The 19,446-nt window shown below is 67.2% G+C and overlaps 5 protein-coding genes and 1 long non-coding RNA gene across 15 annotated transcripts in view; 4 read left to right on the top strand and 2 right to left on the bottom strand.

Moving 5' to 3' along the window:
• Positions 1-105: 105 nt before the first annotated feature.
• On the bottom strand, positions 106-2,024 carry MED19 (mediator complex subunit 19). The gene is made up of 5 exons (XM_076343576.1): positions 1,829-2,024; positions 1,045-1,301; positions 847-943; positions 662-756; positions 106-483 (listed from the first exon to the last, which is right to left on the bottom strand). The coding sequence occupies exons 1-5, from the start codon at positions 2,019-2,021 to the stop codon at positions 415-417; spliced, it is 711 nt and encodes a 236-aa protein (XP_076199691.1). The 5' UTR covers positions 2,022-2,024; the 3' UTR covers positions 106-414.
• Positions 2,025-2,268: 244 nt separating this feature from the next.
• On the top strand, positions 2,269-5,008 carry TMX2 (thioredoxin related transmembrane protein 2). 2 transcript variants are annotated; one of them, XM_076343571.1, is made up of 8 exons: positions 2,269-2,489; positions 3,101-3,161; positions 3,336-3,449; positions 3,833-3,909; positions 3,986-4,092; positions 4,205-4,270; positions 4,390-4,519; positions 4,649-5,008. In XM_076343571.1, the coding sequence occupies exons 1-8, from the start codon at positions 2,301-2,303 to the stop codon at positions 4,793-4,795; spliced, it is 891 nt and encodes a 296-aa protein (XP_076199686.1). In that variant the 5' UTR covers positions 2,269-2,300; the 3' UTR covers positions 4,796-5,008. The 2 variants fall into 2 exon arrangements, with proteins under 2 accessions (XP_076199686.1, XP_076199687.1); XM_076343572.1 differs by lacking the exon at positions 2,269-2,489 and adding an exon at positions 2,906-2,988.
• Positions 5,009-5,753: 745 nt separating this feature from the next.
• SELENOH (selenoprotein H) lies at positions 5,754-6,645 on the top strand. The gene is made up of 4 exons (XM_076343573.1): positions 5,754-5,940; positions 6,024-6,169; positions 6,250-6,366; positions 6,441-6,645. The coding sequence occupies exons 1-3, from the start codon at positions 5,795-5,797 to the stop codon at positions 6,348-6,350; spliced, it is 393 nt and encodes a 130-aa protein (XP_076199688.1). The 5' UTR covers positions 5,754-5,794; the 3' UTR covers positions 6,351-6,366; positions 6,441-6,645.
• Positions 6,632-7,864, bottom strand: BTBD18 (BTB domain containing 18). The gene is made up of 2 exons (XM_076343570.1): positions 7,735-7,864; positions 6,632-7,597 (listed from the first exon to the last, which is right to left on the bottom strand). The coding sequence occupies exons 1-2, from the start codon at positions 7,862-7,864 to the stop codon at positions 6,756-6,758; spliced, it is 972 nt and encodes a 323-aa protein (XP_076199685.1). The 3' UTR covers positions 6,632-6,755.
• A 4,027-nt stretch (positions 7,865-11,891) lies between these two features.
• On the top strand, positions 11,892-15,916 carry LOC143162746 (uncharacterized). The gene is made up of 4 exons (XR_012995789.1): positions 11,892-11,999; positions 13,050-13,186; positions 13,958-14,066; positions 15,540-15,916. It is a non-coding gene; the product is annotated as an uncharacterized LOC143162746 (long non-coding RNA).
• Positions 15,917-17,507: 1,591 nt separating this feature from the next.
• CTNND1 (catenin delta 1) overlaps positions 17,508-19,446 on the top strand; it is a 31,600-nt gene continuing 29,661 nt past the window's right edge. For 8 of the 9 annotated variants that reach the window (XM_076343562.1, XM_076343566.1, XM_076343563.1 and 5 more), the window contains exon 1: positions 17,665-17,724. The gene's annotated coding sequence lies outside the window, so the exon portion shown is untranslated. Of the gene's footprint in view, positions 17,725-19,446 lie in introns of all 9 variants that reach the window. The other variant, XM_076343569.1, reaches the window with a different exon arrangement.

The raw sequence follows: 19,446 nt of genomic DNA, 5'->3' as shown, positions 1-19,446 counted from the left end.
TCGGGGCAGTGCCGATCCCGCACGCCCCATGGACTCCCTCCGTCTCGGCTCCTCACCTCGCCGTGACGGACGAGGGTTGCAGCAGCCACTGCCACCAGCCCCTCCTCAGAGCAGAGACTTTAATTAAAAGGTGACTAAAAAAGAGAGGCCCCGATGCGCTGGGTTGTTTTGATATAAAAGGCCAAGGTCAGCAACTCCAGTGCCAGCAGAGTCTGTGTCCCCTGGTCCTGGCTGGCTGCACGATGCAAGCAGGGGGCTGCGGGGGTGTCCTCTCTGCCGGGGGGGACGACAGGCCAGCCCGAGCCCCCCTGCCGAGCGCCCCTGCCGAGCGCTGCAGGAGGGATGAATCCCTCCCAGGTCAGTCAGGGCTATTCCTGTTGGCTGGGGGATCCCCGGGGCGGCGCCGGCGCGGCCTCACCGCAAGCTGCTGCTGCTGCTGGCCTGGGAGCTGCCCACCCCCGGGTGCTCCGGGCTGTGCCGGTTCTGCGGAGGAAGGACAGACACGTATCCTGTGAGACCTCCTGCTCGACAGCAGCACCCCCGGGGAACGGCCGCTCGCTGGCTCCAGGCCCTGCTGCTGCCTGGGCCAGCCAAGCTCGCTGCCAGACGGCCCCTAGGGTGGGCACAGGCTGGGAATCAGACCCCGGCTCTCCCCACCCACCTTCTTTTTCTTCTTCTCTTTCTTCTTCCTCTTCCGTTCCGGATCCTCCTCTTTTTTCTTCTTTTTCTTCTTGTGGTCGGAGTCCGAGGGGGTTTCTGGAGAAACGAGAGCGCCGGATGAGCTGGGCATCCCCCAGTGCTGGATGGAAGGAGGGGCAGCTGCGGGAGCGAGGTACAGCCCCTTACCTGGGGGGACGGGATCCTGGGTGCGGCTCTGCTTGTGCTTGTGCTTGTTCTTCTTCTTGGGCGGCTGGATGTGCATCAGCCGACACTGCTCGGGCAGCTGGGGAGAGGAGACGGGGCTGGTCAGGCCGGGCCGGGCACCTCCCACCCCGCTGCCTCCGGCCCGAGCAGCCACCCCCCAGCTCTCAGCCCCGGACTCACCGGGCCAGCGTGGAGGCGGAAGCCTGTCAGCATGGTGCCGGTGAGGGGGGTGAAGGAGCTGCCGCAGATGGGGGGCTTCTCGATGAGGGAGCGCAGGCTGCTGTTGTCGTGGGAGCCGGGCAGGTCGATCATGCCGGGCAGGTCGGGGAGGAAGTTGCTGAGCTTCTCCTTCACCTTCTTGCCGCAGAACTTGTTGTAGGCGTGCTCCAGGTTGTAGTGCGTGATCAGGTTGGTGCTGCCCGTCAGCTCCGTGGTGCCTGCGCCAGCCGCCCGCCGCGGGGAGGGGACGGGGTGATGCTGCCGCCCAGCCGGGCCCCCCGCCCCGCTCGCCTTCCTCGCCCCGCTCGCTTTCCCCGCCGCGCCATCAGGGACCCCCCCGGCCCTGCTCCGCTCCCCTCCCCTGCCCCAGCACTGGGGACCCCCCGGCCCCGCTCCCCTCCCCTGCCCGGGCACCGGGACCCCCTGGCCCTGCGCCCCACCCCGGCGACCCCCCCAGTCTCGATCCCCTTCCCCACCCCAGCACCGGGACCCCCCGGCCTCGCTCTTCCCCCCTCCCCCCCGGCCCGGCCTCCCTAAGGCCCCATTTCCCCACTCGACAGCGAGCTGCTTGGCCCCGCCCCCTGCATGCTCATTGGCCTGCCGCGCTGTCAGTTCGCGCCTCCCCACCCAACACCCTCTCCCCTCATTGGCCCGTCGCGCCGCCGGTTACCGCCGCGCCCCCGCTCCGCCGCGCCGATTGGCCGAGCGCGGCGCCCGCCCCCCGCCCCGCATCCCCGCCCTGCACCTGGCAGCTCCCGCAGCAGGTAGAAGGGGCCGGAGGCGGCCTTGCGGGCCGCGTCCTCGCCCGGCGGCGGCGCGGCGACGGCGGGGGGCGGCGCGGCCCCGGCGCCCTGAGCCTTGGCGGGCCCGAAGCCCAGGGCGGCGGCGGCGGCGGGCGGCGGCTCGGGCCCGCCGAACAGCGCCGAGAAGTTCTCCATCTTCCCGGCGTGCCCCGCGCGGGGCCGGCCCGCCGCCCCGCCCCGCCGCGATTGGCCGAGCGCCGCCCAGGCTCCGCCCGCTGCCCCGGTTGCTAAGGGAGACTCGGTCCCAGCCTTTTGATTGGCCGCTTTTCTCTTCCCCTCTCATTGGTCCGCCAGGGTATGTGCTTGACAGCGCCCCTCGCTGTTGGCCAGCGGGGAAGGAGTCCCGCCTCCCGCAGACAAGCGGCCCAATAGGAGCGGGGCGGCCGCACGGCGGCCGGAGGAGCGGAGGTGAAGATGGCGGTGCTGGCGCCGCTGCTGGCGCTGCTGTACTCGGTGCCGGGGCTGTGCCGCTGGCTGGCGCGGCCCTACTACCCGCTGTCCGCCCTGCTCGCCACCGCCTTTCTGCTCGTCCGCAAGGTCCCGCCGCTCTGCCAAGGGCTGCCCTCCCAGCGGGAGGACGGCAACCCCTGCGACTTCGACTGGGTGAGGCGGCCCGGCCTGCCGCCGCCCCGGCACGGCCCCGGGCCTGGCCCCGGCCTACCCCCGCACCCGGCCCGCCTCTTGGCCTGCCGCGCCCCCCTCGGGCCTGGCTCCCCTCCTACCCCCGCAGCCTCTCGGGCCTGACCCCCCCGCGTCTGCCCCCCCCCCCCCCCCCCCACCGCCGGTCCCCGCGCCCCTGGGCCGGACCCTCCTCTGGGCCGGCCCAGCTGAGGGAGGGGGGAAGCCCAGCGGCCACCGGTATTGCTCTGCCGGTGCCGTCCCACTGCTGAGGGGCTCCCCAGGCGCCGGCGAGGGTGGGAGGCCGTGCCCACCGTTGCGGGGGCAGCCCCCTCTCCTTGTTGTCTCCCCCTCAGGATTCGGGAGGGAAAGGAGCGCCAGGAGGAGGCAGGGAACTGGCGTGAACTTGGGGCCAGCGGTGCCTGGCACGGCCACTCGTCCCTGTGCCGGGCTGGGCCAGGAGCAGCCTGACTGCGGGAGGGCGGTACGGCTGCAGCCAGCGCCGGTGGCCACTCCCAGGCTCTGCAGCCCGGCAGCGCCGGGCGGCTGCAGGGTCCCGCGGGTGCCTCCTGCTCACGCCGTCTCTCCTGTCCCAGCGGGAGGTGGAGATCCTCATGTTCCTCAGCGCCATCGTGATGATGAAGAACCGACGCTCCAGTGAGTTGGGGCCTGTGCTGTGAGGTGGGCGCGGGGGGCCGCGGGGCTGCTTATGGGGCCAAGGAGCTGGATGGGTTGCAATCTGGAGGACTGGATCTGGCCCTCCCTCGGGATCCCCCCCTGGTCTTCTGGGGGGATCTGGCCCCGTCTCCTATCCCTCTCTCCCTTCCCCAGTCACCGTGGAGCAGCACATCGGGAACATCTTCATGTTCAGCAAAGTGGCAAACGCCATCCTCTTCTTCCGCCTCGACGTCCGCATGGGCCTGCTCTACCTCACGCTCTGCATAGGTGAGACCTGCTGGGGGGGATCCCATAGCACCGGGGGCAGCGGCGGTGCCCCCTTGGCACGGCTCAGCCTGCCCCCAGCACCCGCTGTCCCTACCTGTCCTCCATGCCACCCGGCTGGAAGGGCCAGAGCTCCCTCTTGCCGTGGGGTTGACCTGTGGCCTTCGTTGCCGGAGGAGGCTGCGGGTGTGAGGAGTCTCCGTGGGCCCAGGGGGCAGCGGCGGGCAAGGCGGGGCTCAGGAAGCGCCTTGAGGGGGAGCCCTGCCTGCCCCAGTGCTCGCTCTGCTTCCATTCCCCCGGGCTGCTCTGGGGAAGGAGGACCCTCGTCCCAAACCCAGCCTGGGCCTTCCAGGCGCTGGGGGGGCTCAGGGGTGCTGTCGTTGCAGTGTTCCTCATGACCTGCAAGCCCCCCCTCTACATGGGCCCTGAGTACATCAAGTATTTCAGCGACAAGACCATAGACGTGAGTATCCCCTCCCCGGGGGGTGCCGGGGGGCTCTGCCTGCCATCCCCCGCTGAGCCCCACGCCCCTGCGGCAGGAGGAGCTGGAGCGGGACAAGCGGGTGACCTGGATCGTCGAGTTCTTCGCCAACTGGTCCAGCGAGTGCCAGTCCTTCGCCCCCATCTTCGCCGACCTCTCTCTCAAGTGAGTGGCGCCCGCCGGGGGCCTCGGCGAGTCGCGGGGCTGGGGCCAGGGCTTGCTCCCGGCGCTGTGGTCGCCCGCAGCACTCGCGGCCGTGTGTCCCCATCCTCCCCAGGTACAACTGCTCGGGGCTGCACTTCGGGAAGGTGGACGTCGGCCGGTACACGGACGTCAGCACCAGGTCTGGGGGGAGACGGCCTGGGCAGCAGGGCCCGTGCCAGGGCAGAGTCCCTGGGAGCCCCCCCGGCCCCCCTTCAGCTGCCTGGGGGTCACTGTTGGCCTCTCCCCCTCCTGCCACAGGTACAAGGTCAGCACCTCGCCCCTCACCAAGCAGCTGCCCACCCTCATCCTCTTCCAGGGCGGGGCAGAGACCATGCGCCGGCCGCAGATCGACAAGAAGGGCCGGGCGGTGTCCTGGACCTTCTCCGAGGTGGGTGAGACATTCCAGCCCTCTGCCCCTCCCCGCCTCTGGGGCGGGATGGGGCTCGGCAGCCAGCCTGTGCCCTGGGAAGGGGCCGCAAGGGTCCCCGGGGGTGCCGACGCTGCCTCTCGGCCACAGGAGAACGTGATCCGGGAGTTCAACCTCAACGAGCTCTACCAGAAGGCCAAGAAGCAGTCGAAGCCGCGGGAGGAGGGGCCCGAGGAGCCCCCCGGGCTGCAGGCAGCCGCCGGCCACCCTGACGGGGAGCCCAAGAAGGACAAGTAGAAGCTGCCCTGTGCTGTCACCCATTGCCACGTCACCGCCACGCTGGTGGCACCGGCCCCACGGGGTCTGCCCGTGCTCCCGGCCGAGCCCTGGGTGAGCAGGGGAGCCCCCACGGCCCCCCTGTGGGCGGGGCCACGCAGGGCAGTAGGACAGACCCCGCCCTCGGTTAACGCTCATCCTCGTCGCTGACAATAAAGTGTCCGTGTCCGTGTCCGTGTCCGTGTCCGTGTCCGTGTCCGTGGGCTGGCGGGGGGCGGGGGGGGCCGGCCTGGACCGCCGGGGGCGGGGCCACTGCGAAGGCGCTGCGCTCTGATTGGCTGGCGTCGCGGCGCTGGCTGCGCGGCGGGCGCGCGGGCGGAACCACTGAGCCGGCCCGGGGGGGGGGGGGTGTGTGTGTGTGGGGGGGGTGTTTTACCGCGGCCCGGGCCGCCCCTCCACCGCTGGCCCGGGAAGGGCGAGGGGGTCCCACGGAGGCGTGGGGCGGAGAGGAGTGGGGGCGGCCCGGCCCGCGAGCTCCGGGGCGCCGTTCAGCCCCGACCCCCCCCCCCCCCCGCTTCCGCCCATCCGCCCCCCGGCGGCTCGTCCGAGTGGCGGAGGCCGGGGCGGCGCCCCGCGGTCGCGGCACGTGGTCGGCGCGGCGCGGCAGGTAGGAGGCGGCGCGGCCGCTCCGGGCCCCCGGGCTCCGTCCCCCCGGAGCGGGACCCGGGTCCCCCTTCCCGCCCCGTACCGGCCCTCGCCCTCTCCCCGCGGCGGCATCCCCGGGACCCCCCTTCCCGCCCCCCATGGCGGGATCCCAGCGGGGGCCCGCCCTTCCTGACCCCCTCCCAAAGCGGGATCCCTGCGGGGACCCTTCTCCCCCCCAGTAGTGGGATCCCTGGGGTCCCGCGCTTCCCACCCCGCGGCAGCACCTCTGGGCCCCCGCCCCCCCCCCCCGCGGGACCCCGGGGTAGGCCCCCCCGCCGTTGCCCAGGCCCCCATCGCCCCGGCGGTCTCCCCAGGATGGCTCCCCGCGGGAGGAAGCGCCGGGCCCAGCAGCCGGCGGCGGCCGAGGCACCGGAGCGGGCGGGTGCCCCGCAGAAGCGGGCGCGCGCCCAGGGCGAGGGCAGCCCGGTGGGCACCGGCCCCCGCGTCGTCATCGAGCACTGGTGAGCCGGCCCGGGTGCCGGGGGGGGGGGGTGGTGTCCTTGAGGTGCCCCCCGGGGGTGCTGACCCCCCCGTGTCCCCCCAGCAAGAGCTGACGGGTGTTCGGGCGCAACGCGGCGGCGGTGAGCGAGGCCCTGCGCGGGGCCGTGGCCCACCTCCCCGTGGACATCAACCCCCGGCAGCCGCGCAGGAACAGCTTCGAGGTGTCCCTGGTGAAGGAGGACGGCAGTAGTGAGTGCCGGGGCCTGGGGGGCAGGCGGGGGGGGGGCTCCCCAGCACCCCTGACCCATCCCCCCCCTCGTCCTCCCCAGCCGTGGAGCTGTGGAGCGGCATTGGGAAGGGGCCCCCCCGCAAGCTGAAGTTCCCCCAGCCGGAGGCCGTGGTGGAAGCCCTGAAGAGCAGCTTGGCATAGAGGCGGCGGCGGCCAGGTGAGCGGGGACAGGGACAGCGAGGGGACGGGGACAGGGACCGGGACCACACACCGACCGCCCTCTCCCCACAGCCAAGCCGGGACCGGCACCCGCGGCGCGAGCATCCATGAAGAGGCGAGACGAAGTGGGGAGCACCCGCCAGCCCCAGTCCCGTCTCCGATGCTGCAGCTCCGCTGCGAGCAGCCACCGCCGGACCCCCCGGCTCCCCCCGCATCCCCCCTTGTCCCCCCACTGTTCCCCAATAAAGCTCGGCAGCCCCACGGCGCAGCTCTGCCAGCTCCAACGCTTTATTTCAGTGCCGCACAGCCTCTTCGCCTGGGGTGAGGGCAGCCCTGCCTGCATCGTCCCGAGTGCAGGCAGCGGCGGGGGGAGCAGAGCCAGCCCCCCTAGGAGAGGACGTCCACCTCCTCATCCGACTCGGACGAGGGGCAGGGCCAGACACAGACGGTGCCGGGGGGCAGGCACGGTTCCACCGTCCCCACATCCACCTCCTCCTCCTCGGGGTCACCTGGGGAGTCCCCCAGTGGCACCGCCTGCCTGCAGCCCTGCTGGGGCGCGGGAGGCACCTGGTCCTGCTTCCTCCAGGCTGCCCGTGGGGGCCGCCGGGAGGGGGTGCGCCTGCCCGCTTGCCCCAGTGCACCCGCATCCAGGGGGGCCCGCGGTTCCATCACCCCCCCATCGCTCCCTGCCACGGCCCCGGGCGCGGCAGGGGGCTGCCTCTCCCGCACCACCTCCCAGCACCCCCCGCTCTCCACCTTCCGCAGCTTCACCCGCCCCACGGGGCCGGGGCTGGGGTGCGCAGCCCCTGGAGAGCATGGCCGTCCCTGCGGGGGGACACCGGTGCTCCCAGGGGGAACGCTGGCACCAGCAGGCTCAGCCCTGCCACCCGCTGCCACGGGGGAGCCGTGCCGGGGGGGGTGCAGGCAGGAGCGGTCAAGCTGCCGCTGGGGACCCGGCCTCACCAGGCGTCCCCCCCGGAGCTGCAACGACTCGAGCTCGGTGACACGGAGGCGGCGGGCAGCTGCCAGCACCTCCTGCACCTCCTCCCGCGTGGCCTCCAGCTCGGCGGTGTAGAGGAAGCGCACCAGCTTGCGCAGCGCCCTGATCTTCAGCCCCCCCAGCTCCAGCACCACCCTGCCACCCCTGGGGGGCAGCTCCCGGCCCAGCTGCTCCATGAAGAAGGGGCTGCAGACGGAGAGGATGCAGCAATGGGCCACCACCGCCTCGCCTGCAAAGCAACAACAGCTGCCACCGCCCTGCAGCCCCCCCCCTGCTCTCCCCGATCCTCCCTGGGGGGTTGCAGGGACCCTGCCCGCAGGTCCCCTGAGGGTACCGCCACCTCCGTGGGCCATGCTGCCCGCTCACCTTCAGCCTGTAGGACCACGTCGCAGAAGACATCCGCTCGCTGCTGCTGCTGGTGGAGGTGCTGGAAGGCCGTGCGGAGCAGTCGGGTGCTGCGGTAGAGCAGCCTTGGGGTGGCCGACGGAGAGCCCATGGGCACCCTGCGGAGACTGCACGGCGCTGGGGACATGGGGATCAGCACCCGCCTCCCCCACTTGCGACTGGCCCCAATGGTTTGGGACTGGGATGTAGCGGGGCCTGCACGGGAGCGCGGGTGCAGGCGCGTTTTGCATCACCCGTGCAGCCATGCGATGGTCTGCAGAGCTACAGTGCAAAGCCCCGTGTGCCTGTGCAATGGCCCACACGGCCGTGCAACAGCTGTGCAAAGCCCTGCGCGCCTGTGGGGCAGCCTCACGTCCATCCAGTGCCCGTGCAACGGCCCACGCAGTCGTGCAAAGCCCAAACGCCCGTGCAACGGCCACGCAGAGCGCCACCGGGCTGTGCAACGCCCCACGCGCCCCTGCCAACCCCTGGCGCTCCGCTCGGCCACCAGAGGGCGCCGGCCACGGCGATTTTGGGGGGGAAAACAGGCGGGCTCGCAGCCCGCCGCCCGCCCCTCAGCCTGCCTCCGCTCTGAGGCGCGGCCGCAGGCCCCCGGCCTGACCCTCGCCCCTCGCCCCCCCGCCCCGGGCCGGCAGCCCCGGCCCCGCCGCGTACCTGCCGGCGGGGGGGCGGAGGCTGCCGCCGAGGTCCCCGGGGGCCCGAGGCCGAGGAGCGGACGGGGTCCGGCGCCGGGCGGCCACGCGTGGACGCGGCCGCGCCCCCTCCTCACAGTGCGCCTCGCGCCCGACGCTTCGCGTGGCCCGGCGGCTCGCCCCGCCCAGCAACAGCCCCGCCATTGGCCCACCCTGCCAGCCAATCGCGCCCTGCCAGCCAATGGCGGCGCGGCGGGGGCTGCGCTGGGAAGGGCGCGAGGGCGGGGGCGCCGGCTGAGGGGAGGCGGCTCAGCCGCCGCGGCGGGGGCGGCCTGCGCACCGCACCGCACCGACCGCACCGCACCGACCGCACCGCACCGACCGTACCGACCGCACCGACCGCACCGCACCGCACCGACCGCACCGCACCGACCGCACCGCACCGACCGTACCGACCGCACCGACCGTACCGCACCGCACCGCACCGACCGTACCGCACCGTGCCGTACCGACCGCACTGCACCGCACTGTGCACCGCGCACCGACCGCACCGCACCGCGCCGCACCGTACCGACCGTACCGCACCGCGCCACACCGCACTGCGCACTGCACCAACTGTACCGCGCCGCACCGCACTGCGCCGTACCGTGCCGCACCATGCCGCGCCGCACCGCGCACCGACCGTACCGACCATACCGACCGTACCACACCACACCACGCCGCACCGCGCACCGACTGTACCGACCGTACCACACCGCACCACACCACGCCATACCGCACCGCACCGTACCATACCGTACTGCACCGTGCCAGGGGAGAGGCCCCGCTGCCGTGGCCGGAGGGAGCCGGGGGCTCCTTGCGGCAGGAGGCTGCGGGTGCCAGAGGGGCCAGGGCGCTGTGGGAGTGAGGGCCGGGCGCCGGGGAGGGCCCACCGCAGGCCGCCACCGCCATGGCCTTCCCGGTGTGACCCTGGTCGTTTCCCTCAGCCCTCCTCTAGCTGTGGTGCTGCTGCACCGGCCAGAAGTCTGGAGGCAAAAGCTCATGGTTTATTGCAAAATGGCGTTCCGCTGGGGGTTTTGCTAAACGCAGCCCCTGGGCTTCGGAGCAGGCGAGGTGGCAGGCGGCGGGACTGAACCCCTGCTGCGGGCCCCTCTGTGCCCTGCCGGCCACCACCCCGCAGGGCAGGGGTGCAAGGAGGTGAGCAGGGGGACAGCCCACCCTATCCGGGCCTTCGCCCTCGCTTCTGCAGGGGCATGGACAAGACGGACACGCCATAATTTGAGGAAAGAGCTCCGTGCCGCTCGTGGTCACCGTCACCGTGGCGCTGAAGCACGGAAGATAAATAACTGGGGAGCGTGCTGTCCGCAGAGCAGTGCAGGGTGGCACTGGAGTTCATTAGTTCAGAGCCCTGCGCTGGGCCTTGTTTTGGATTTTCAAAATCTGTTGTGTGTGAGAAATGGTGTTTTCGCGGCTCGCTGACGCCTCTTGGGAGGAGCAGGGGGGACACAGGCAGCGGACAGAAAGGAGAAGATTGATGGTGGGTATTTTGGAAGCCGTCTTTCATGCAAACGATGCTGCCTACTTAGTTTGAAAAGTATTTTGTCATTTTATAAAGCATCCATTGTAAAAACATCTGCGTCAGTCACTCCACACACATGAACAACAATTATAATAATCCCAGCCCCATTGCCTGGAGATATTAGCTGTTCTTACAAACAACCGAAGTGGGTGGAAATTTCAAGAGTTGCAGAAGAATAGGAGTCTAAATGGCGCCGTAGATTTTAAACCTACAAAATTTTCAAATGCGGTATCATCCCCTGGTATTTTCTGTGGCTTTGCAGATGGATTTTCATCTGGTTTGACATGTGAGGGTGGGTTTTTTTCTCCGTTTTTGCTGCGTGCAAAATGGATGCAAACCGAGAAAGAAAGTGCCTGATGATGGGTCTGGGCCAGTGGCTGCTGAGGTTAGTGGCAGTCTTTCCACTGACCTCGGATGGCTTGGAGCCCAGCCGTAAATACCGAGGGATACAGCAAAACATGTAATTTCATATCAAAGTGCTATCGTATGCTCATAAAAATAGAAGAAAAGTGGAGGAGATGTTTCCGCCCCTGCCCCTTGCAATCTTTTGGAATTACAACGATCGAAGCTGTCACTTGGAAAGCTTGAATTCACCGGGAGTGGATGGATCCAGATACTGATTGAGTTCAGAGCCCAACTACCGCTGCCTCATGTTTTTAAATCCATCCCCAGCCTGGTGATCTGCCTGCAGGTCCACGTCAGCCCCCACGCCCTCGGTCCCATCCCTGGAAAACTCCCCATGGGAAGCACCTTCAGCTTCAGGGAAGATCTCCGCAACCCTACGGAAGAGACGTAACTGGCCCCAGGACACGGCAAGCCATCTGGACTTCCTCGCTGCTGCATAATATTTTATGTTGTGCCCCAACCACACTGAGATGGCAGAGTAGGGAGAGAGGGAGTTTATTGAGTGGGGATCAGAAGCAAAGCTGAGAGGAAAACCCCTCTCCAGCCAAGGCTGAAGTGCAAGTGGGCGCTCTGAGAGGGAGCCTGCAAATGGGGGGACATCAGCAGTGGAAGTCGCTCTCCAGCCGGGTGAGCCGACCGGGGCAGAGACGTCAAGGGAAAGACACAGAGCCAGGTTGAAGCGAGATTACAAAACCCCGAGGTGCTGGTATCAGAGGACTTCCCCTCGTGATCAGCAGGTGAGGCAACATCCCGAGTACTGGAGAAGCCCAAATCTTTGGTGCTGGCTCGTGGACAGGACTTGCTCCCCTCGTCCAAGCTCACCCGGTGCCTGTACAGCCCTGCTGTGAGGGGAGACGGGAAGGCTGCCCTCGCTTTGCCTGCTTCACCAAGAGCACCAGTCATCAGGAGGGGAGAAATGCCCGGCATCTTTTCTCCTCCCTTTCATGTAGCTTGAGAAATCTCCTCCTGGGCTAGGAGCAGAGGCCAAGGTGTTCACCCGGTCGCCTTGCTCCGGCTGTGGAGGAACAAGCCACACTTGCTTGTCCAACCCCGGGAGGATGCCAAGGCACGGCTGGGCTCTTCCCTCCCCTTTGTGTCCCTCTGTGTCCCTCTTCTCACTCCCAAGGCCATCCCAGAGGCAGGGGTGATAAAAGGGTGAGCAACCCGTGTCTGTCCCTGTCCTGGGACACACTTGGGGCTACTGGTGGCTCCTCTGTCTGCAGGAGGAGCAGAGAGCTGGTGGCTGCAGCCACCTCCTTGGATGAGGGCTGAACACACACCCTGCACCCCTGGCAGAGCGCACAGGGGGTTGGAGGCCCTGTGGGCTCTTGAGCTGGCAGATGACGGGAGGGACAAAGTCCCTCAGCTCCAGAGGCGTTAGTTACGCTCACGCTGTGCAAAACAGCTCCCACGCGCCCTCCCGTGAAAGGGCAGAGTCCGCCCTTGCCGCGCGAGCCTCCCCGGCCTACGGAAAGTGTTTTTTGGGTTGAACGTCGCACAGACGCACCTCTGCCTCGTGGGTCCACTGTGGACAATGGGATCCCGATGTCCTGCAGAGGCGGCCCCACAGCCTGGACCGTCCCGTGGACAGCCCGGCGCGTCCTGTGACAGTGAGTGGGACTGGAGGCCCAGCAGCGGCTGTGGGGAAGGGTGGCAGTCACGTTTCCCGCGACCAGGGCAGAGCACACGGCGGGCTTGGGGTGGTGGAAAAGCCTGCAGGCCTGCCGGCAGGATGGGCTGCCTGTGAGTCAGGCTCAGCACTCCCGGAGGGCGCTCTGTCCTGGCAGGCTCACAGAGCCGCTTTCGGGCAGCGACACATGACCCCAGGCCCGGCACAGGCGACAGGCCCCTTGCTTTGAGGCGGTTTCGGTATTTCACAGAGGCAACAGCACTAATGCCTGTCACGCAAAGCCCGCTCCTCCGCTGCACCCCCAGCAGCTGCGGTGCTGCCTCTCCCTCCTCGCCAATAGCCTTGTCTGCCCTTAAAATTTACTGATACACAATCTGGCAGTACCAGCAAACACTCCCGTTGTAGATACACAAAAGAGGCCTTCTATGAGCGTAACTTCTACTAGTACCCAAAGGCAAATAATCTACACTGGAAAAAGCACCGACACCCTTTTGTCCCATTGACCCCTCTCTTTAAACACCGACGTCCGTATTTGCTGCCAGAATTTGCTGGCTAAAAATACGCGACTGTAGCTCTCGCTGCCACGCCAGCAAAACGTGTAAGACCGTGAATCTTTCTGTCCAGGTGTTCAGGAGCCGGTTACCTGAGACACAGCCCTTGCTTTGCTGAGGCCGGGACTCGGGTGCCTGTTCTCGGCGAGTGGCTGGGCACAGCCCTGGGTGACTCAGTGGATGGGGAATGTCAAGCGGGGTTTATCTCCTGGTGGGATTCACTGGGGAGCGGGAGGGAAGGTAGCTCAGTCTGGAGGTAGCCTAAACATGCGCTGGTTATCCAGGCTCCCTCTGCAGTTGACGGGAAGAGGGCCCTCCCCACAGCACAAGTCATGTCTTCCCCGTGCCTCCCAAGCCCTCAAATAAGCAGATTCTAAGCCGGTTTCTTTAAGAGAAAGGAAATTCTCATCTTGGGTCTCACTCACAGCTTCAGTTGTTTTCCAGCAATGTCCCCTTCTGCTTTTGTTGCTACACTGCAGTGCAGGAGCTGCCTCTGCTTCCCCGTTCTCGGGAGGTACCTCGTACTTTGCTGCTGCTGCCACAGAAGTGAAGGATGAAGGCAGGGGTCCACGGCTGGGAAAAGCGCTGGAGGTGGAGAGAGGAAGAAGAACAGACTGTAAGTAGCGATAGATCATTGCGGGGCTGGGAGGGAAGGAGATTTCTATGCACGCTTCAGTCATTTGCACATTTGGGCAAAAGATGTACCAGGAGTTTGACAGTCCAAGAGCGCGATGGGATGCAGCCAGGTCAGATGTCGAAGGTTAATAGCGCGTTGGTTTGCAGGCACGGGAGAGCCTGGGCACAGCAGGAGGCAGGCGGGAGGCGGGTACCACTCTTTCCTCCGACTCAATGCCATGCCGAGCGTGTGGAGCTGCCAGACGCTGCTCCAGGAACGTGTCAGGGTGGACTGTGGACTTGCTTTATTGCCTGGCGTCTTTGACTTAGGGCTGAGAAGCTCCAGCAGCCCCGGCTTCCTCCTCCCCTTTAATGCTGCCGTAGAATGAACCGTTTCACCCCCCTGGTGCCACACTTCCCCTCCTGCAGCGGGAAGACAACAACGTGCCGGGATTCCCGTAGGAAAGAGGCTGCGGAAGCGCCTTGTTATCCTCATTTAGAACAATGCAGGCCATCTCTGAACCGTCTGTGCTGGACCCGAAGACGGCAGCCTCCCCTTCCTCCTGCCCTCTGCTGCCAAGGAGCACTGATCTGTCTTGTAAACAGGTTGTCTTGCTCTGTTCCGGTGGTAGCTGCGTTTTCTGGGCGTCTCATCTGGATAAGGCATCAGCAGCACTGTAGGATGAAAGGGGATGTGCAAGATGTTATTACACCTAATTACTGTAAAAGAGAGCAAATTTTCCCCTGCTAGTAACACATCTCTTCTTCCCAGGAAGCAGTGGAACGGACTCCTCTGCCACAGCAGTTCTTTTCAAACAAGAGCATGATCTGCTGCTGGGTGAGCCGAAGCCAGATGATCAGGGTTCAGCCTGCCTTCAAAAGTAAGCATGCATTACTGGGTGTTCTGGCAGCTGCCAGGGCACGGCTGAATCAGGAGTTCGAGTTGACAATGCACTGAGAGACCCTGTCCAGCTCCATCCTGCAGCCCTCGGGACAAGAGGCACTCGCCCGGCTTCAAAGAGATCTGACTCCAGCTCCAACTCGGAGCCAGCAGAGGCGTGTTCGCAAGAGCGCATTTAATCTTTGAAGAAACTGAAGACTTTAAAGGCTGTTAAATTTCTGGGCTGATTGAAATAGCGACAATGCGGCCGTGTACCAGGCACAGCAGAAGGCTGCCCTGGGCCTTCTGCACCGGCGGCCACTTACCTGTTGTCTGTGTCAGGGGCAGCCATCTGCCGTGCACTCTCCCCTGCCGCGCGTTGGGGTGTGCTGCCTGCGTCTCCCGTGCTTTTACGCACAGGTGAAGCCTTAGCACGACTTGTCCACCCTGCTCTTGGCCACCAACCTTCCTCAGGGTGGGGTGACCAGGTAATTCAGGCAGTGGTAGGGGAGGGTAAGGAGGGGCACCGGAGGCTACGCTTGGAATCCACTTGTGGACTGAAATAATTTGTGAGCTGATGTGGAACAGCTCCATCTGGTGATTCCCCCATACCAGCGACTGAGGTTTCGTGCTGGTTTCAACCCTGCTTTGCCAAGGGCAGGGGGTTTGTGCGAGCACACCGGGCCCACGCGTGTGCCCCACCAACAGCCTGTTGTCCAAACGACCTGGGCAGGGGCCCTTAAGGACGTGTCGTGGCAACCGGTGCTGGGATGGAGGAGCAAGGTGTCCCTGATGCTTTTTCCCTGAGGGAGAGCTGTCCCTTCGGAGGTGTCAGAAATCCCCGGGACAGGCAGGCGAGGACTCTTCTTCCCAGAACGAATTGCACGAGCACCTCCCTCCTTGTCCCCAGGACTCAGGGGACGCACCCACTTTCCTCCTGGTGTGGGTGAAGAGGAGGGGAGGGCAGCCAAGGATTATTTGCGATCTGGGAGCAGTTCTCACTCAAGGCACATGGCCGAGAGGGGCCCCGACTTGCTCATTTTGGGTGACGACGAGGATGAAGGGGCGCGGGGAAAAGGTCTCAGTTCCCCACTGTGGGATGGAGAAACCTCCCTCCTCCCTGGGAGGGACGGAGGCCAGCTCTCCCTGCTCTTTACAGCCAGCAGGTTGGATGATCTATTTTACAAATCAAACATCAGGGAGGGTTTGGGGGTCCCACGCCCCGATAATCTCCCTAAATGTGCCGTTCACATGCACTGAACCCCATTTCTCCTCATTTTGCCTTTTTGCGCCACCCTTAGCAAACCCCACCCCCGGCTGGGGGATTACCTTCTTCAAACAGTCACAGGCTGCTATCGCATCTCCCCCACCTCCTCCTCGCCCCACCGAGCAATGCATATTTACCCCAAGAATCACCCGCCCCCACCCAAAACCTTCCTCAACTCTTTTCCTCTTGTCATTGTCTTACTAATAGTTTGGCAATCGGGAGCAGGCAGAATTCTCCCCAGCGCCTGAATCCTGCCAGCCCAGGGACACAGACGAGGCAGAAAACTGCCACCTTCGGGGGACCTGGATCCAGACTTCTCCCAGGTGAGCGGCACGGAAGGCGGGAAGGGGCAGGCTCTGCATCACTCCCTTGCCTCCCTAGGGAAAGGGAAATCCTCCAGCACCAGGGTGCAGGTGCAAGAGTGCTCACAGCCGCCTCCCGCCTGAGCTCGGCTCCAGTCCCGTAGCCGTGGAGTGGCAGCAGCAGGCCCTGGGACATGACACTGCTCCCTCACAGAGTGCTACTCATTCTGGAGTTACATTTCTCCGGCTGGATTAGCTGCAATTATTAAACCTCACGTTTAAATTTCCTGCCCCGGGTTTCTGTGCTCCCCCAGGTCCTCTTCTACTATTTCTCCGCGCCAGCAGGGACAGCAGCACCGTTTGATTCGGTGCCGTGGAAGTCGGGCAGAGCAGGATTGCTTCGGCTGGGTTGCGCTGGCGTTTCTCTCCCTGTCTGCTGCGAAAGGCACCGTGAACACAGCGCCCCGCCGAGCCCCCACGCCTTCCCCATCGCACGCCCCCCCCCCCCCATCTTATCTGTGCTTTCACGTAACTCACGCCAGCCCTCCCCCGTGTTTGCAGTCCTTTGGCTGTCCACGCAGCCTTGGCCACACGAGGGGCCTCCCAAAATCAGCCACGCTCCCCTCAACGAGGCCTTCAGGTCCCCCCCAGCTAGACTGATTGGCAGGGCGTTTGTCCCCGGCCACCGGCTGTGTCCCTCCACCTGCGATCTCATGTGCCATGGGACATGTTGGTGGGGGCATGGGGGCAGAATCCACCTGGGGTGAGCTCCCGGCTTCAAGGGCTGGCTGGAGGGCTCGTGGTGCTCCCCCAGGATGAGTGTTGGCGGGGCTCCAACCAGCACCAGCTCCCTAGAGCCAGAGGGGCGAGGGTGACCCCCCCGGGTGGGTCTGCAGCCCGTCCCCCCCCCCCCCCGAGTCCCGCTTCTGGGCAAATTCCTCCCTGGACCGGGTCACATGTCTCCCCCCGCTCCGGTGGGACAGGCCGGGGAGGGGGCTCTGCCCCGGAGGGGCTGCGAGGGGCTGGGCTGTGCCCAGAGAGCCCCTCACCCCACCACCCCCTGCAGCAGGCTCCGCACCCGGGGAGCAGCTCATCCCCTCCCGGGGCAGGTCCCCCCGGGGCAGATCCTCTCCCTGGAGGTGGATCCCGCCTGAGGGTAGACCCCCGCTTGGGGAGCGTGCATCCCCTGGGGCAGATCCCACCGGGACAAACCCCACGGGGGACAGACCCCACCGGGACAGACCCCACCGGCGACAGACCCCACGGCAGACAGATCCCACCGGAACAAAGCCCACCGGGGACAGACCCCCCCCGGGATAGATCCCTCCCAGGACAGACCCCACGGGGACAGACCCCTCCCAGGACAGACCCCACCGGGACAGACCCCCCCGGGACAGACCCCCCGGGGACAGACCCCACCGGCGACAGACCCCACGGCGGACAGATCCCACCGGAATAAAGCCCACCGGGGACAGACCCCCCCCCGGGACAGACCCCTCCCAGGACAGACCCCCCCGGGACAGACCCCTCCCAGGACAGACCCCACGGGGACAGATCCCCCCGGGACAGACCCCTCCCGGGACAGATCCCCCCGGGACAGACCCCTCCCGGGACAGACCCCACGGGGACAGACCCCCCCGGGACAGACCCCTCCCGGGACAGACCCCCCCGGGACAGCCCCGCTCTGCCGTCCCCTCCCTCCCGCCCCCCCCCCAGCGGCGGGCGCCATTGGCGGGCCGGGAGCCGCTGAGCTCCGCCCGCCATTGGCGCGGGGCGCGCTGACGCCAGGGGGCGGAGCCCCCGCCCCGCCCCGCTCCGCCCCCCGCCGCGCCGGAGCAACTTCCATTTTAGGTGCGGGAGCGGCGCGGGGCGCACGGCGCGGCCAGGCCCGGCCCGACCCTCCCGGACCGCTCCGCTCCCACCCGCACCGCCCCGGCACAGCTCAGCCCGGCGGGGACCCGGGCTGCCGCCCCTTTCCGGGCGCCTCTGCTCGCCTCTCGCCTCGCCGGGTCCCCGCGGAGCGGGCCGGGCGGCCGCGCCGCCGCGGGGCGGGACCGACCCCCCGCCCGCCGCCGAGGAGCCCGGCCACGGTGAGTCCCGCTCTCGGCGTCCGCGCCGCCGCCTGCCCGGGGGAGGGGGGGGGGGTAGCCGGTGCGGGCCGGCGCCTGCCGGGCGCCGCACGCCCCCGCGGCGGGAGGGGGGTGGGCCGGCCCTCGCCCTCCCTGCGCCCCTCCCGGTGGGGCCGGGGCCCGGGCCCGGGCCCGGCCGTGATCTCCTGCCGGGGCCGGTTGGTGCCGGGCCCCTGGAGGCCCGTCGCTGCCCGGGAGCTGGGTGCCGGGCGGGGCCGCGCCCCGCGGGAGCGGCCGGGGTGGCGGTGCCCGGCCCTGGCGGGGGCGCTGGCGGGGCCCGGCCCGTCGGGAGCCCGCGGGGAGCGACACAAAGGCGGCCGGGCCGGGCGGCCGCCCCGCTCCCCCCCCGGTGCCGGCCCGCCGCCTCCGCCGCTCTCCCTGCCCGGAACAAAGGCGGTCCGTGTGCCAGCTTCCCGCGGCCGGCACCGGCAGGGCCCCCTCGCTCCCTTTGTGCGGGGGCCGGCGCTCGGCACCCCCGCGGGGTCTCTGCCGGGGCACGGCCCGGGTCTCCGGCTCTACCTCCCGGCGGCAGCCGTGGGGCGGGCCGGGGCAGCCCCGCCCGGGATCGCCTCTGCCCGGCTGAGGACGGGCTTGTTCCCCGGTGTCTAATTTGCCTGCGCCTTTGTTCTGGCGGGGAAGGGGCTGGTGTGCCTGGGGAGGGTCAAGTGTGCGGGTGGAGCAGGCAGCTCCCCCTCCTCCCGCGGCAGGTCCCCTTAATGGAATAGCTCTGAGCTTAAAAACAACCCAACAGACCTGTCTGCTGCAGACGCAGCTAACAAGTGACACCGGAATGCTTCCAGGGGAGGCACGACCCTGCTGCGGTCAGGCCCAGGGGGTCTGGGCTCGGCCCGCTGCTTTTTCTTTAGCTCCCGTTGGCCGCACTGTCATTTAGCAACAGCTCAGCTGCCTCCCCCCGCTGCCCGGTGCCTTTTGTGCGAGGACTTGGTGACCTTCTGCGGCGGTGCCTTCTCCTGCAACGTGGGCACTCGCATTCTTCTTCAGAGCGTTGCGGAGAAGAGACTTAGCTTAGGGTAAACGTGTGAAAGTTTGGGTGTGAAACATGAAAGCCCTCTGTCATGAGGGCTTCTGGCATCTGCGAGGCACAGGCGGGCAGAAGGGAAGCATGACACCTCCGTTATGCCCCTGGGCTTTGAGTGAGGGAGCCTGGACAACAAAGCTTCTTCTGATTGTTAAGAGAGAGGGGTGGACCTCCTGGAGGTGCCTCCCTCTCCGGCAAGGGTTTGGTGCCCAGGCTCTTCCATGGAGCCAGTGACTATGGGGGTAACAGGGCGTTATCCGGGAGGCCTGGGCTGTCCTCCCCCCAGCAGGGAACCTGTGGCAGGGCTGAAGGCTCCTGTCCCGGGGCTGTGACACCCAGCCTCGCGCAGGCTTCTGCCCGGCTGCTGGTGAGACGGAGGGGAGTGTCTGGGCGCGTGTGGGACTACCTGGGCATGTGGAACATTGTGGTGGTATCTAACTACAGCTGCCTGCAGTTCCACCTGATGTCCCCCCTGCACCGTGTGGATGCTTTTGGACTCGGCTGCCCTGTTCTTGGTGTGGAATTGAGAACAGGCTTGTCCTTGGCTTTGCAGGGAGCAGGGAAAGCTCAGCACCTCCAGGACCCAGGTGTGCTGGGAATCCCATAGTCAGTGGTCGCAGCTTGCGTTTGAAGCTTCCACTTCT

This window comes from Aptenodytes patagonicus, chromosome 7 (assembly GCF_965638725.1).
Source record: "Aptenodytes patagonicus chromosome 7, bAptPat1.pri.cur, whole genome shotgun sequence".
Taxonomy (NCBI): Eukaryota; Metazoa; Chordata; class Aves; order Sphenisciformes; family Spheniscidae; genus Aptenodytes; species Aptenodytes patagonicus.
This window is presented reverse-complemented; position numbering and strand designations above follow the sequence as displayed.